Below are 12,702 nucleotides of genomic sequence, written 5' to 3' on the forward strand. Positions count from 1 at the left end.
TCCTGATCATCTGACTCCACGCAGCCGACCGTTTAAAATTGAAAGTAAAGAATAAGTGAAAGTAAAACTGTTCCGCGGACATTTCACGAACATGATCGAGCTCCCGTCAGAGGAACATTTATATTTGTGATTATTTATAGCTGAAGGACATAATCGTTTTGGTGTAATGTAGCATTTGAAGATGCTCCAGACGAACTGTGTTTTGGTGTCAGTCCTGCTGATGATCGCTGATGGTATGTACAGGCTATTATTAGCGCTCTCTCTCTCTCTTCAAACAAAACATTTTTAATGGTCAATTCTTTTTTATTTCGATTCCTAAACTATATATTATTTGGCTTCAAGGCCCCTCAATCATGGCTGCCCTTCGTCGTGCTGATTTATAAGACTTAATGCGGTCTATAAAGTCGTCAAAGTGGCCACTTACAGTCGCTGACAAATGGCTGACTGGAAACACTGTAAAATAAAACTAAATTGCTATTGTGCGGGTGTGTTTCTGTGCGGGTGTGTTTCCGTAGGGGAGAACCGGGACGAAAGTAACAAAGCGATTTTCTCAGAGCCCCGACTACATTTGCATTTCAAGTTATGACAGCACGTTAAGCACGCAACCCTTGACGGAGCTGCCAAATATCATGTGATTTCGTCTTCCTTTCCGTTTTTAGATACGGTAAATAAATTGCGGAAGCGGTACTTTTTTCTAATTACAAGTTGTGTTTCTCGTTTCATGTGTCACAATAACGATCAAACTACAGGTTATTTAGTGCTGTAACACATCCTGAAGTTGTCTTGTCAGTATTTTTCAGTGTGAAAGTAATTCGGGTTTAAATGTCAGATGTTCCTGTCGGGACGAAAGTAACACTTGTTATTTCGTCCCGCGCTGGTGACAACAAGCGTTTCTTTTGTCCCACTGCTAATGTGGTGCTTTCTCTGCGTTGCAGCATTTAAACATGTTTATGTCGAATTATACTAGCATAATATGCCAAGAGTGAGGGCCAGAAAGACAGACAGAGGTCTGATTCAGCCAGATGTTCATGAGAGGGCATTTCTGGACATATCTGTTGCTGATTTCTGTGTCTCCATTTATTCACTCAATCTGTTTACATTTACCTTAGTCACATTTAGTTTTTAGCCAAACCTTAGCTTTTCCACACCCACCTATGAATTTGCAGTGTTTCTATTCAGATGTTTTTATGCATATTTTGAATTTATGCATAAAAACAGCTGGATTGGAAACATGACTAGGTCTACTGCTTATTATGTTGATTTAATTTAATTTTCATATTGTTTATGCTGTTGAAAAAATGTTTTACAAAATAAATTGACATTGGCAAAAAAAAAATATATATATATATTCTAAATTCAAGTTTGTGCTGTAGGGTTACTTTTGAAACATTTGTTGAAACTGAAATTCTCAATTTAAAATGAAAATGTAATTTAATTTTTTTTTTTTTTTGCAAAGATAAATGACAAAATATGTTTGTTGTTACATATTAAAAAAAAAGTCATAGTCAGGTATATTTAATATGAACAAGACTAACACAAAAAAAAAATCTAGCTTGTATTGTGTTACTTTCGTCCCACCTGACGGGGTCGAAAGTAACAATGTGCAATTTATGTTCAAAGTGAAATTATACTGAAGCCGTTCTACATTTGTACAAAATTCTGCCTGGTATTGATAGACCACACTTGTGAGTTACTGACCACAGCAAAAATATATCGCTGTCTAAAACATTATCTTTTAAAATTACATTTTTGTGTAAAATGGTACTTTCATCCCTGCTCTCCCCTACTATGTGTGTGTGTCTGAGTGAGAGAGAGAAAGAGAGTATGACCTTTCAGGGTATAATCGTATTTTGTGGCAAACTCCATGACAATAATTTGTCGTTTACTATATTTATTAGCTTGGTCGATGTCGTTGTGGGTTTTGTTTCTTTTGCGGTTATAGGCTTTATGAACCTTTTAAAATAACTGAAATAATTTGGCGAAGTGGTATGAAACTGTAATGTGGTCAAGACCTGCTAGAACTACTTTAGCCACGTTTCCCTGAAAATAATTGCACACCTTAGAACCAATCATATTCAAGCTTTCAACAGTCCTGTAGTATAAACTAAATCAGCCGGTTAAACAGACAGCTCTAATATTTACAGATGTCGATATGAATTGACTTTCTGCTGCCGCAGCCTGCTGTATTTTTCTTGCATGTCTTGATTGACAGTTGTCTCGTCCAATCAGCGTTAAGTATCCCATTCACAAAATATACCTATATCTTTTCCATTTTTTCTATCTTGTGTTTTCTGACTTGTTATTTTGTTTACTGTGGGAGGGTTAGCCTGCTGTGCAGTGATAATTAGACAGACTCCAGACATTGCCTTTGAATATGCTTTAATCACAGCCGGAGCATCTCGTATCAATCACAGAGAATCCCACCAACAAAAGGAGTGCAAATGTTACATGATTCATTACATAATTTTTCTCCACTATTATTGGTTCTTCATAGGTATAATTCAGCAAACCCTTGTGTTACTAGGTAAAAGCAAATCTGGATTTCTTGATTACAGCAGTTTGTTACTCAAAATGAGTTTATATTGAGACAACTTTTTAGTGTCATTTCCCCTTTTGTTATTCGGACATTTGACCAAAGAGTTGGACATTTGGTTTTCCAAAGCATATAAATGTTAATACTGCAAGTATTATGATTAATAGTTATAGTTATGATTAATTAAAATTCCATCACAATACCAAGACCTAAAACCAACAAAACATCAATGTCTCATTATGCTATATTTTGACGTTGTGTGAATGTTAATCTTATGACGTTCATTAGACGTCGACTGTTGGTTACTAGATACCATGATTTAAAACCAACACAGTATCAATGTCAGCTGTCGTCATATTCTACATCAAACTGATGTTGACAATAGACATTGTTTTGAAATTGAATTTCGGTCACTCAAACTTTTATTCAGTCAAATTGCAACATTTAATGACGTTGTGTGCCTGCTGGGTATTTACTGAAGTGTACAAAAAAGTTTAGTTTGGCACAGATCAGCTTCCACATTCAAATCTCTTTCCTACAACTCTATTTTACGTTAGAGAAAAATCTCATCCTCAGATCTTCATCTTCTAAGAATGAGTTTCAGATTACTTCCTTTAGAGATGCTTTTCATTTTTTCATAGTGATATTTTTTCCAGCTTAATCATAACTTGTTTGACTGGATTAGCTTCAGTTCAACAGAAGTCACAGTAAAGTAGAACTGGTTACAGCATGTCTTCAAATAAAATTTAAATCAAGTATTTTTTTATGAATTTTTTTTATGGATGAACTGGAGCTCGATATGAAGTTCAGAATGTCCAGAATGAGCAGAGCTGGAAGACAAAGAAGCAGCTCAAACACAAGATTTATATTTATATTTGATTAACATTTCATGTCAGGTAATGTCATGTTGAGGTGTGTCAGTCTGTCTTGATTTTTTTTCTCAGGTCATATTTCCTGGTTACCTGATTTGACCCAGTGTTTACAACTTTTTTTTTTCTATAACAATAAAAGTGAAATAGTCTCTGTCAATGATTTATAAACACAGTTTGATTGTGAAGTGCAAAAACAAGAAACTGAATTTAATTTGATAGAGATAATCATAGGAATTTGTATCTTTGAAGACACACACGGAGCATTTGTTTTAAAACCATTCGGGACTGAGGCCAAAAGATCATTTTTTATATACATTTTACATAACAAAGTTTGAGGTAATGGATGTGGTGAACACAAAGAAACATTACTCTCTCCCTCTCTCACACACACACACATATACACTATGAAACACTACACATAACATGAGTTCGAAAGGGAACTCTACACTGTGTTTTACCACATATGGGGAACGTCACACGTGAACCGGTGTCTGAAAGCAATGTATCAAATCACGCCAATCCTATTGGCCGGCAACAGCCTATGACGTCATCAAGACGTGGCCTGGAAGTATAAAGGAGCCGCCAGTGAAGCAGTCAGTATCTTTTCGTCTTTCGGGACTGTTTTGTCTGATCGCGATTTCTTCGAATCCGGTAAGAATGTTTTATTATGTCTACAAACGTTTCAGAATGTGTGTTGACCCGTGTCCCAGGTGTTTGACACTCGGTGACACACACAATCTGTGTGTTTTTCTGTCTGGGAAAAGAGCACGCGTGGACAGTGCTTGAGCGCGCTGTCTGTGTGAATTCTGAGCGTCTGCCTATTTATACGCTTCGTTCTCGTTTGGCCCTCTTCTCGTGGGAAGAGGTGTCGGCATCTGTGCCTGTTGGTTATGGCCCTGCTTGTGCCGAGGCAGAGCAGTGGCTGAAATCATTTTCAGGTGGAAGCTCACTGAGGTGTTTGTGAGAAGTGTAATCTCTCAACCCCCAGCAGCTGATGAGGATGAGCTGTTGGATGACGTCATCGGATTCAGCGGCGAGTGCTCTTCTAACTTCTAGCCCTAGAGAGCAGGTGAGCCTGCTGAGATCTCAAAGCCTCCCTGCCCTGCATATGCGGAGCTGCTGGAAATTATGGAACACGTTTTTGGCAGACTGCAGCTGCCTTGGGAGAGTGTTAGGAGGGGGACCACTCTAGGTGATGAAACTTAAGCAGATTAAACATGTAGCTTCACATGGTGGCCTTTAACAAGGCTGCTGTGTTATTTTCATTTTTACACTGTGTAGAACTGTTGTCATGTTGTAGGCCCCTTCTTGGGCCTCCATGATTTTTTGCCTACAGTACGGTCTATCTGTTAGGTTGAGCTCTGTACTCCCCTTGTTAAGGTCGTCCTGCATAGTGCTTAGCTCCCTAAGCTGGTCAGTGGTTGAGGGCTCCCGTTTGTGATCCAGCCCCCAAGCTGATTAATGTGCTCCCCCTGTCAGGGTGTTTGAGTGCACAGCCTCCTCAGTGCAAATAAGAGCAACTCAGGGTTAAGAGCACTTAACTGAGTCCTGCTCTCCTGGGTGCCCACCTCTATGCTCGGGTCTGAGTTGCTTACTGCCTCTTTGCAGTCGCTCTTACTGGATATCTTCTCTGAAGAATGCGTTGTTGAGGCTCTGTGTTCAGACAGGTTGCTGGCCAAGACTAGGTTGTTATCGGACTGGGTCGGCCTCCCTGGTGGCATTTAGGGTGACTATGTCCCCCTTCTAGTGACTGGTGGGGGTTCCTTCCAGCTCATTGGCTTCATTCCCTTAAAGGGACCGTTGACGTTTGTCTAGCCATCTTCTTGGCATGCACTCCTCTCAAGCATGGCAGCGTGGGTATATCGTTCCCCATATGCGGTAAAATGCAGTGTAGAGTTCCCTTTCGAAAGGGAATGTCTCAGGTTACGAATGTAACCATAGTTCCCTGAGAACAGGGAACAAGAGACTGCGTTCCTTGCCATGCATCGGGGCTGCCTGCTGAACAGTCCCTTCAGACGATAAGATACTGACTGCTTCACTGGCGGCTCCTTTATACTTCCGGGCCGCGTCTTGATGACGTCATAGGCAGTCGCCGGTCAATAGGATTGGCGTGATTTGATACATTGCTTTCAGACAGCGGTTCACATGTGACGTTCCCCATATGCGGTAAAACGCAGTGTCTCGTTCCCTGTTCTCAGGGAACTATGGTTACATACGTAACCTGAGACGTTTCTGACCTCTCCTCTATCATCACAGCATGATTATTGTAAAACAAATGGTCATATACTGAAGCTTGAGTCTAAAAAACCTTTTGGATTATTTTTCCCAAGATGAAATATTGTGATGCTATAATTGTGCAGTAAATGTATACAGCAAAATGTGAGTACACATGTGTAAGTAAACAGCCTAAACATCTAGAAACCAAAAACAACATTTGGGGTCAAGCCCTAGTGACACCCCTAAATGCATCTACTGTACATAAATACTTGTTCATGTCAGTAATTATGCTCTATGTTAGTATGTATCCATTTACTTTATTTAATTTCTCTGTCTCAGGATTCGTTGTGCGCGGTCCCTCTGGTCCTGTGGTTGCTCCTCTGGGATCTTCAGTGGTTCTGCCCTGTTATGTTGATGAACCTTTATTAATGGAGGATCTGGAGGTGGAATGGAGAAGAAGAGACTCAGGGACTTTAGTTCATCTGTTTCAAGATGGTGAGAGTCAACCAGAGTCCCAGCAGAAGGATTATCAAGATAGAGCTCATTTCTTTACTGATCACATTAAAGATGGAAACTTCTCCCTCCGTCTGGACAATCTGAGAGCTGAAGATGAAGGAGAATACACATGTACGGTTCACCGTCAGCAGGAGTCTGGAGAGACTGTGGTTCAAATTAAAGATGTTGGTGAGTCCTTTCTTCATTTTCACTATGATTTTACAGAAACTAATGACTGAATTTGTATTTCCTGCTGTGATATTTACTCTGTTTGTTCTTTCAGAGCGTTTGCTGGTCTCAGGATCGGATCGGTCCATATCTGTGTCTGTGGGTGAAGACGTCACTCTGAACTGCTCTGTAGACTCTCACATCACTCCTGAAGACTTTGAACAGGTTTCATGGAAGAAAACTGATGAAGATGAAGAAATTCTGGTTCTGCTCTACCAAGACAATGAGGCTTTACCAGAGTCATCACATGAGCGATACAGAGACAGAGTTGAGTTCTTCACTGCTGAAATCCCCAAAGGAAACTTCTCTGTCCGACTGAAGAGCGTCAGAACTGAGGATAAAGGAGTTTATATGTGTCAAGTGTTTGCTGGAGGAGCTTCAGCCAATGCAACTGTTGTGCTGGACAGACTGGGTGAGTCATAAAAATAACTAATACACAAGTGTCATTTAGTTATTCATTTATGTCCAGTTGTGCAGTTGTGTCCAGTTTATTAAGATTCCAAATTTTAGAACAAAGTTATTCCAATGAATACAGCTGCCATTTTTTAAATGGACCATAACTAAACAGCAAAGAAATGAGTGTAGAGTGACAGATCAGATGAATTCACACAGCTAATAGACACACACACAGTTCAGGACATGATCTTCATGAGGCACATGATAGCTGAAACTTCAGTCGCCCACAAAGCACATTTCAATCCCGTATTTAATTTCTTTTTTCATAATACTTGCATGAAATTATAAAAAGGGCAATTTTAGCTTGTCTAACAACATTAAAATCATTCAATATATTGTTTTTATATTTATATAGTTTAGTTTTTTATTATATAAGTTTTTTATTATTTTATTATTTTTATTATATAAGCTCCGAATCTTTATGAATCTTTTGTTTCGAATCAGTGATTTGGAACGTGTATCAAACTGCCAAAGTCACGTGATTTCAGTAAACGAGGCTTCATTACATCATCACTCTTTCGAAACGTTTCAAAGCAGTTCGAAATTTCAATGGTTCACCGGTAGAGGGCGATGATAAAGTGAACCCATGAATCATGCAGATTCTCTGAGAACTATTGAACAAGTGTCTGTGGGCTTTACCATATGGTTTTATTCATTTGTAGATGTTTTAATTAGACATTAGAATAATTAAAATGAATGATGGTAGTTATTAATCTCTTATTTGCCTGTTTATCTTGAGCCATCGAATAGAGAAACAAGCCTTGAAAATTGATAAAAGAACACATATTATACACACAATCTATATTTAATCTTATTTGATTATTAGTTAATTGCATTTGATAGATTTTACTTTCAATTAAATTTTTGCAATACATTTGTAAAAGGTGTTTTTATGCATGTTTGGCCTGAGTTTTGTTGCATTTACACTGCTCTGACCACTAGGGGTCACCGTGGAGACAGTGTCAGATTGTTTTGAAGCCTCGACACATTATGGCACATTTGCTTCAACTGCTTCAGTGTTTCACAAAGGCTCGATCTGCCCATCACTAGGGCTTGCATTTTTATGGGCTGAAATTAAACATGGTTGTATATATTTAAGCTGTGAATATTTCAATTCAAAACATTTCACAGACATTTTCATTGTTAAACATTTAATAATCCATTACCTTTCTAATTTTACTTCCAAAATATTAATTCTGTTCAAAAATACAGCCTATAATATTCAGCAGGGAATTTTTGGTCCATTTTATTTTGCGTCCACAAATTCAGTGGTTCAAATTTCAACATTTCACACCCGGGAACTGCAGGAAAAGCAGTAGAGTACCGAGCATAATCTCCATCTGCTGTTAGTTGTCCTCACCAGCAGGTGGTGCAAGAGCGTGTTGATGAAGAACAGAGCAACAGTTAGAGGAAGTCATTCGTTTCATTAATTAAAATGGATTTACAGTAACGGATTAAATGTTAAGTGCATGTGTGATGATTATCAGGGACAGTATCATGGGTGTAGAATACGCGGGGGACGGGGCTGACATGTCCCCTGCACTTTTAATAAAACTTAAATTCGTCCACTGCACATTTTTTTCAGGCAATAGTGTTTACATAGAGGCCATTGTGAATAAATCTTGATTTAAATTCAAAGAGACAAGATAGTCTATGTATGACTTGTCGTCAGAGGCACAGGAAGATGTTTTAGGTTGGGGGTGCTGTGCGTGCGCGCGCACCCGAGTGGGGGGTTGGGGGGGTTATATACTTAATGAAACAAAGCATTTATTAAGTATATAAAACGCATCAAAACTCCAGGAAATAACAAGCATATCACTGAGAAAAAATAAATAAAAAAATAGTTGAGAACACTGTAGTGTACTGGTGTACAATAGCCCATACACCAGGATATTTTTTTTCTTTTTTTCTATATTTATTTCTGCCTCTGGTTTTTTCCAGGTATTTGATTTCTTATTAAAAGCAAACTGATTTCAAATTAAAAGCAAGAGATGTTATTTTTTTTTTTTTTTAAATCTATCAATTAGACAAAGGTCAGATAAAACCTGGTATTACACCCAACATTTCATTCCCCATCACTTCTGAAATGATGTCTACACCCCTGGACAGTATATATGCAGAAAAGCTGATAAAGACACAAAAGTTGTGTTTACATTTAATTCAATGTCTTCACTGTTACTTTCCCTGTGTCGCCTACATGTAAGCAGCTTTCTCTACAGTGAACGAGATTATAGCGTTATTCCCCCATGCTGATGTACAGATCAAATATTAAATCTGAGATAGACATATAACTTCCCTTAACTTTATATCGCAGCTGTGCTGCAGTACTGGGGTTTCCCTCAATACGTCATACTCCAGGATTCCCCTGCTGTCGGGACATATAGAACGCTTAACTTATCTTTATAGACTAAATACAGTGAAAGACCACCAAACTCGCACTTTAGGCTACAGGCAAGCAGGTCGACTCAGAATATGAACGTAATGTGCAAAGTTTGATGCTAATCGTTTCCCAGTGAAATACTGGCATAAAGTTGTCTTGACATTTGGATAGTCCATATTTGCATATTTGGGATCGTCTCTAAAGTTACACACAACATTTCTAACTTCAATAACATGAAGAGAATGACTTACAGTCATGAAACCAACTATGTGTTTATGTAGGTTTCAGGTGCGATGTACACCTTTTAGATTCTTGATATTGAATAAAATAAACTGTCAAGTCATATGTAAATATCATTTTATTTCACTTAGCCTACTGTATGCTCGTACACAAAATATACCATAATTTAAAGCTCTAAAGTATTTGAAGAGAATGAATTACAGTCTGTAAAGTGTTCATATAGGTGTGATGCACAACCTTTAGACTGTTGATAATAAATATGAACTCATATTTTAGTGAAAAATAGTAATACACATGATTTGACAGTTTGTTTTATTTAATATCAAAAATGTATACCATAATTTTAGATTGTTGATATTAAAATAAATATAAGCTTATGCAGTGAATAATTAGCAATATCTTTTCATTTATTTTATAAATATAAAAAAATCTAAACAGTGTGCATCATGCTTGACACCTACACGAGCACATCACAGTTTATGACTGTAAGTCATTATCTTCAAATGATATTGAAGTTAGAAATGTGTAAACCAATGTCGTAAGTAACTTTATAGACAGTCCCTAAATTTGCAAATATGGACCATCCAATGTCAAGACAACTTAATGCCAGTATTTCACTAGGAAACGCTTAGAGTCAAACTTTGCATGTTACTGTACATCCATATTCTGAGTCCGCCTGCTTGCCTGTAGCCTATATAGTATAGTATAGGTGTGAGTTCGGTGGTCTTTCATATCACTGTATTTAGTCTATAAAGATAAGTTAAGTGTTATGTCCCGAGTGGGAATCCTGGAGTATGATGTATTGAGGGCAGCGGTGGACAGTAACAAAGTATTTTTTACTTTCTTACTGTACTTAAGTACATTTTTCAAGTATCTGTACTTTACTCGAGTATTTTTATTTTGAGCAACTTTTACTTCACTACATTTCATAAAACATATCGTTACTCATTATTTTTAAAACTGTACCTGTGCGCTCGCGAATCTCTCCGTGCTCTTGCAGAAATTAATTTGCTTATGGATTAAATGCTGTCAAAAGTTATCAACCAATCGGAAGAGACGACTGATCCATGAAAATGCTACGTGATATCTTATTGGCTGAGAGTGAACTTCACATGGAATTCTTTCGACAAAGATGGATATTTAAATTTTTTACAATTTAATAATATTAATCAAAATGTAGTCCATATCTTAGAAATGGCTCAGAATGGGGCGCTTGGATGGTTTCAGTATTAATAAGCTTGTTTGTCTAACTGCATCCCACAGGTCAAACCCCACTGAATGATTTATCAAAAACCATCATATTAGCCAATATCATGGACCAAAACATTAAATTAAACATTAATTTAAAACAAAAGATTAAACAACTAATTTATTGTTATAAATCAGTCTATTTAGAAATGTTTAAAATGTTATAAATTAGCCTATTAAAAATTAATTTATACAAATTCATTACAAAATCGTTTGAAATTAATGAAGACTTGTTGCATCCAGTGTTTTTTAACAAATCTCTTGAATTAATGATTCTGATATATCAAATACATTTTAACAGTCACTGGACACCACCTACTGGCAGAACAGTGTAATAACATTAGTTTCAAAGGTAATTTACTCGTTTTTATCACTGAAATCAGTGCATATTCGGATTATAAATTGTTATTGTAATACTTGCGTTATTATTTAATGTTTGCAACACAGAAGTAGCAAAACATATAGCTTACATGATGGCAATGCAAAAGCAGGTTTAAATATTCAGGTATGATCGTAATTTCAAAGGGTTTAATAGACATAACTGAATCGTTGTCATTTAAGAATAAGATTGCGTTCTTTTGATTAATCGTGCATACATAAGAGCTTATAGCTAAAGTATTTTTGTATGTCAAGTTTTACCAGACCTCAAAAGAAATTCACTATAGGTGGTATATTTGATCTCCACATTTTTAGTATTTATAAAAATATTACTCAAGTACTTGAATTGTGTACTTCGTCCACCACTGGTAGCCTACATGTAAGCAGCTTTCTCTACAGTGAACGAGATTATAACGTTATTCCCTGATGCTGATGTACAGTTCAAATATTAAATCTGAGATAAACATATAACTTTCCTTAACTTAATATCGCAGCTGTGCTGCAGTACTGGGGTTTCCCTCAGGCTACACAGGGAAAGTAACAGCGAAGACATTGAATTAAATGTAAACACAACTTGTGTGTCTTCATCAGCTGACTATTTTTTTGCATACTGTCCCTGATAATCATCACACATGCACTTAACGCTTGCTCCATTAATGTTGTCCGTTTTAATAAATGAAATGAATGACTTCCTCTAATGCTGCGTTTACACCGAACGCGTCTGGAGCGTCTTTACATGTTAAGTCAATGTAAACACGCGTCTAGATGTCCAAGCGTCTAGCGCGGCAATTGACGTGCGAATGGCGCGACGCAAATTGAGCGTTTACGCGCCTGACTATTATGGGGTGTCGTTTTGCTATTTACGATGCTAACTAAGCAATCAGTCGTGTCGATCGTCGCGTACCTTGCCGTGAGCAGAAGCCGCGACCAATGACGTGTGATAAGGAACGTGACACTTTCGTCGCCCCCTTTCTCGCCTGAGAAGCCGCGTGAGAAGCTACGTGAGAAGCTACGTGACGTCTGCGCCGTGACGTCTGAAGTAACTTTTGCCAGTTGTTATTTTGTAAATTGTCTGAAGTTCTGTAAATTAGTGTTTTTGGTTTGTTTTGAGAAAAAAGAAAAAAAACACATTTAACATTTAAGCACCTCAAAATCACTGAATATTTCTCCATTCCTAATTTTGTTTAAATATGTTGATGAAAACATAACCGACACTATTAGCCAATCAATAACTGACATTAAAAGATGTGCTATTGCTTAACTTGAAAATGCCTGCGCTTAATGTCAATGACAACCAGAGACAACTAATCAACACATTTCTCCTGTCATAAACACTACTGCTAAGATAATGACATTACTGCATTATCTAAGTAAAACATGTTGTTTCAGAGTTTTGTCCCCCATAGAAATCCTTTATTAAAAAAATGCATGAAGCATTAAAGACAGTTAAATTAAAAGACCAAATTCGAAATTAAAAGATTAATTCAGAGAGCAAGCTATGGCCTATTATCAAACACTTCAATCATGTAATATTTTAATAGAAGTTTTAATTTAAGCTATAGCCTATATAATACTGGAAAAAATAAATACACATGCAGAACAAACTGCCATATTAGTTAAGGCAGCATATTAGAATAAATAAAAATAATTATTCA

The 12,702-nt window shown here is 37.2% G+C and overlaps 1 protein-coding gene across 2 annotated transcripts in view; it reads left to right on the forward strand.

Annotated features, from left to right (window-relative positions):
• LOC125278450 overlaps positions 1-12,702 on the forward strand; it is a 53,296-nt gene continuing 40,594 nt past the window's right edge. For both annotated transcript variants that reach the window (XR_007187147.1, XM_048207648.1), the window contains exons 1-3: positions 1-233; positions 5,962-6,306; positions 6,401-6,757. Coding sequence is in view for 1 of the 2 variants with exons in the window: in XM_048207648.1 (XP_048063605.1) it covers positions 182-233; positions 5,962-6,306; positions 6,401-6,757 (754 nt within the window). In the remaining variant the exon portion in view is untranslated. The remainder of the gene's footprint in view (positions 234-5,961; positions 6,307-6,400; positions 6,758-12,702) is intronic.

The sequence above is a fragment of the Megalobrama amblycephala genome, linkage group LG1, assembly GCF_018812025.1.
Source record: "Megalobrama amblycephala isolate DHTTF-2021 linkage group LG1, ASM1881202v1, whole genome shotgun sequence".
Taxonomy (NCBI): Eukaryota; Metazoa; Chordata; class Actinopteri; order Cypriniformes; family Xenocyprididae; genus Megalobrama; species Megalobrama amblycephala.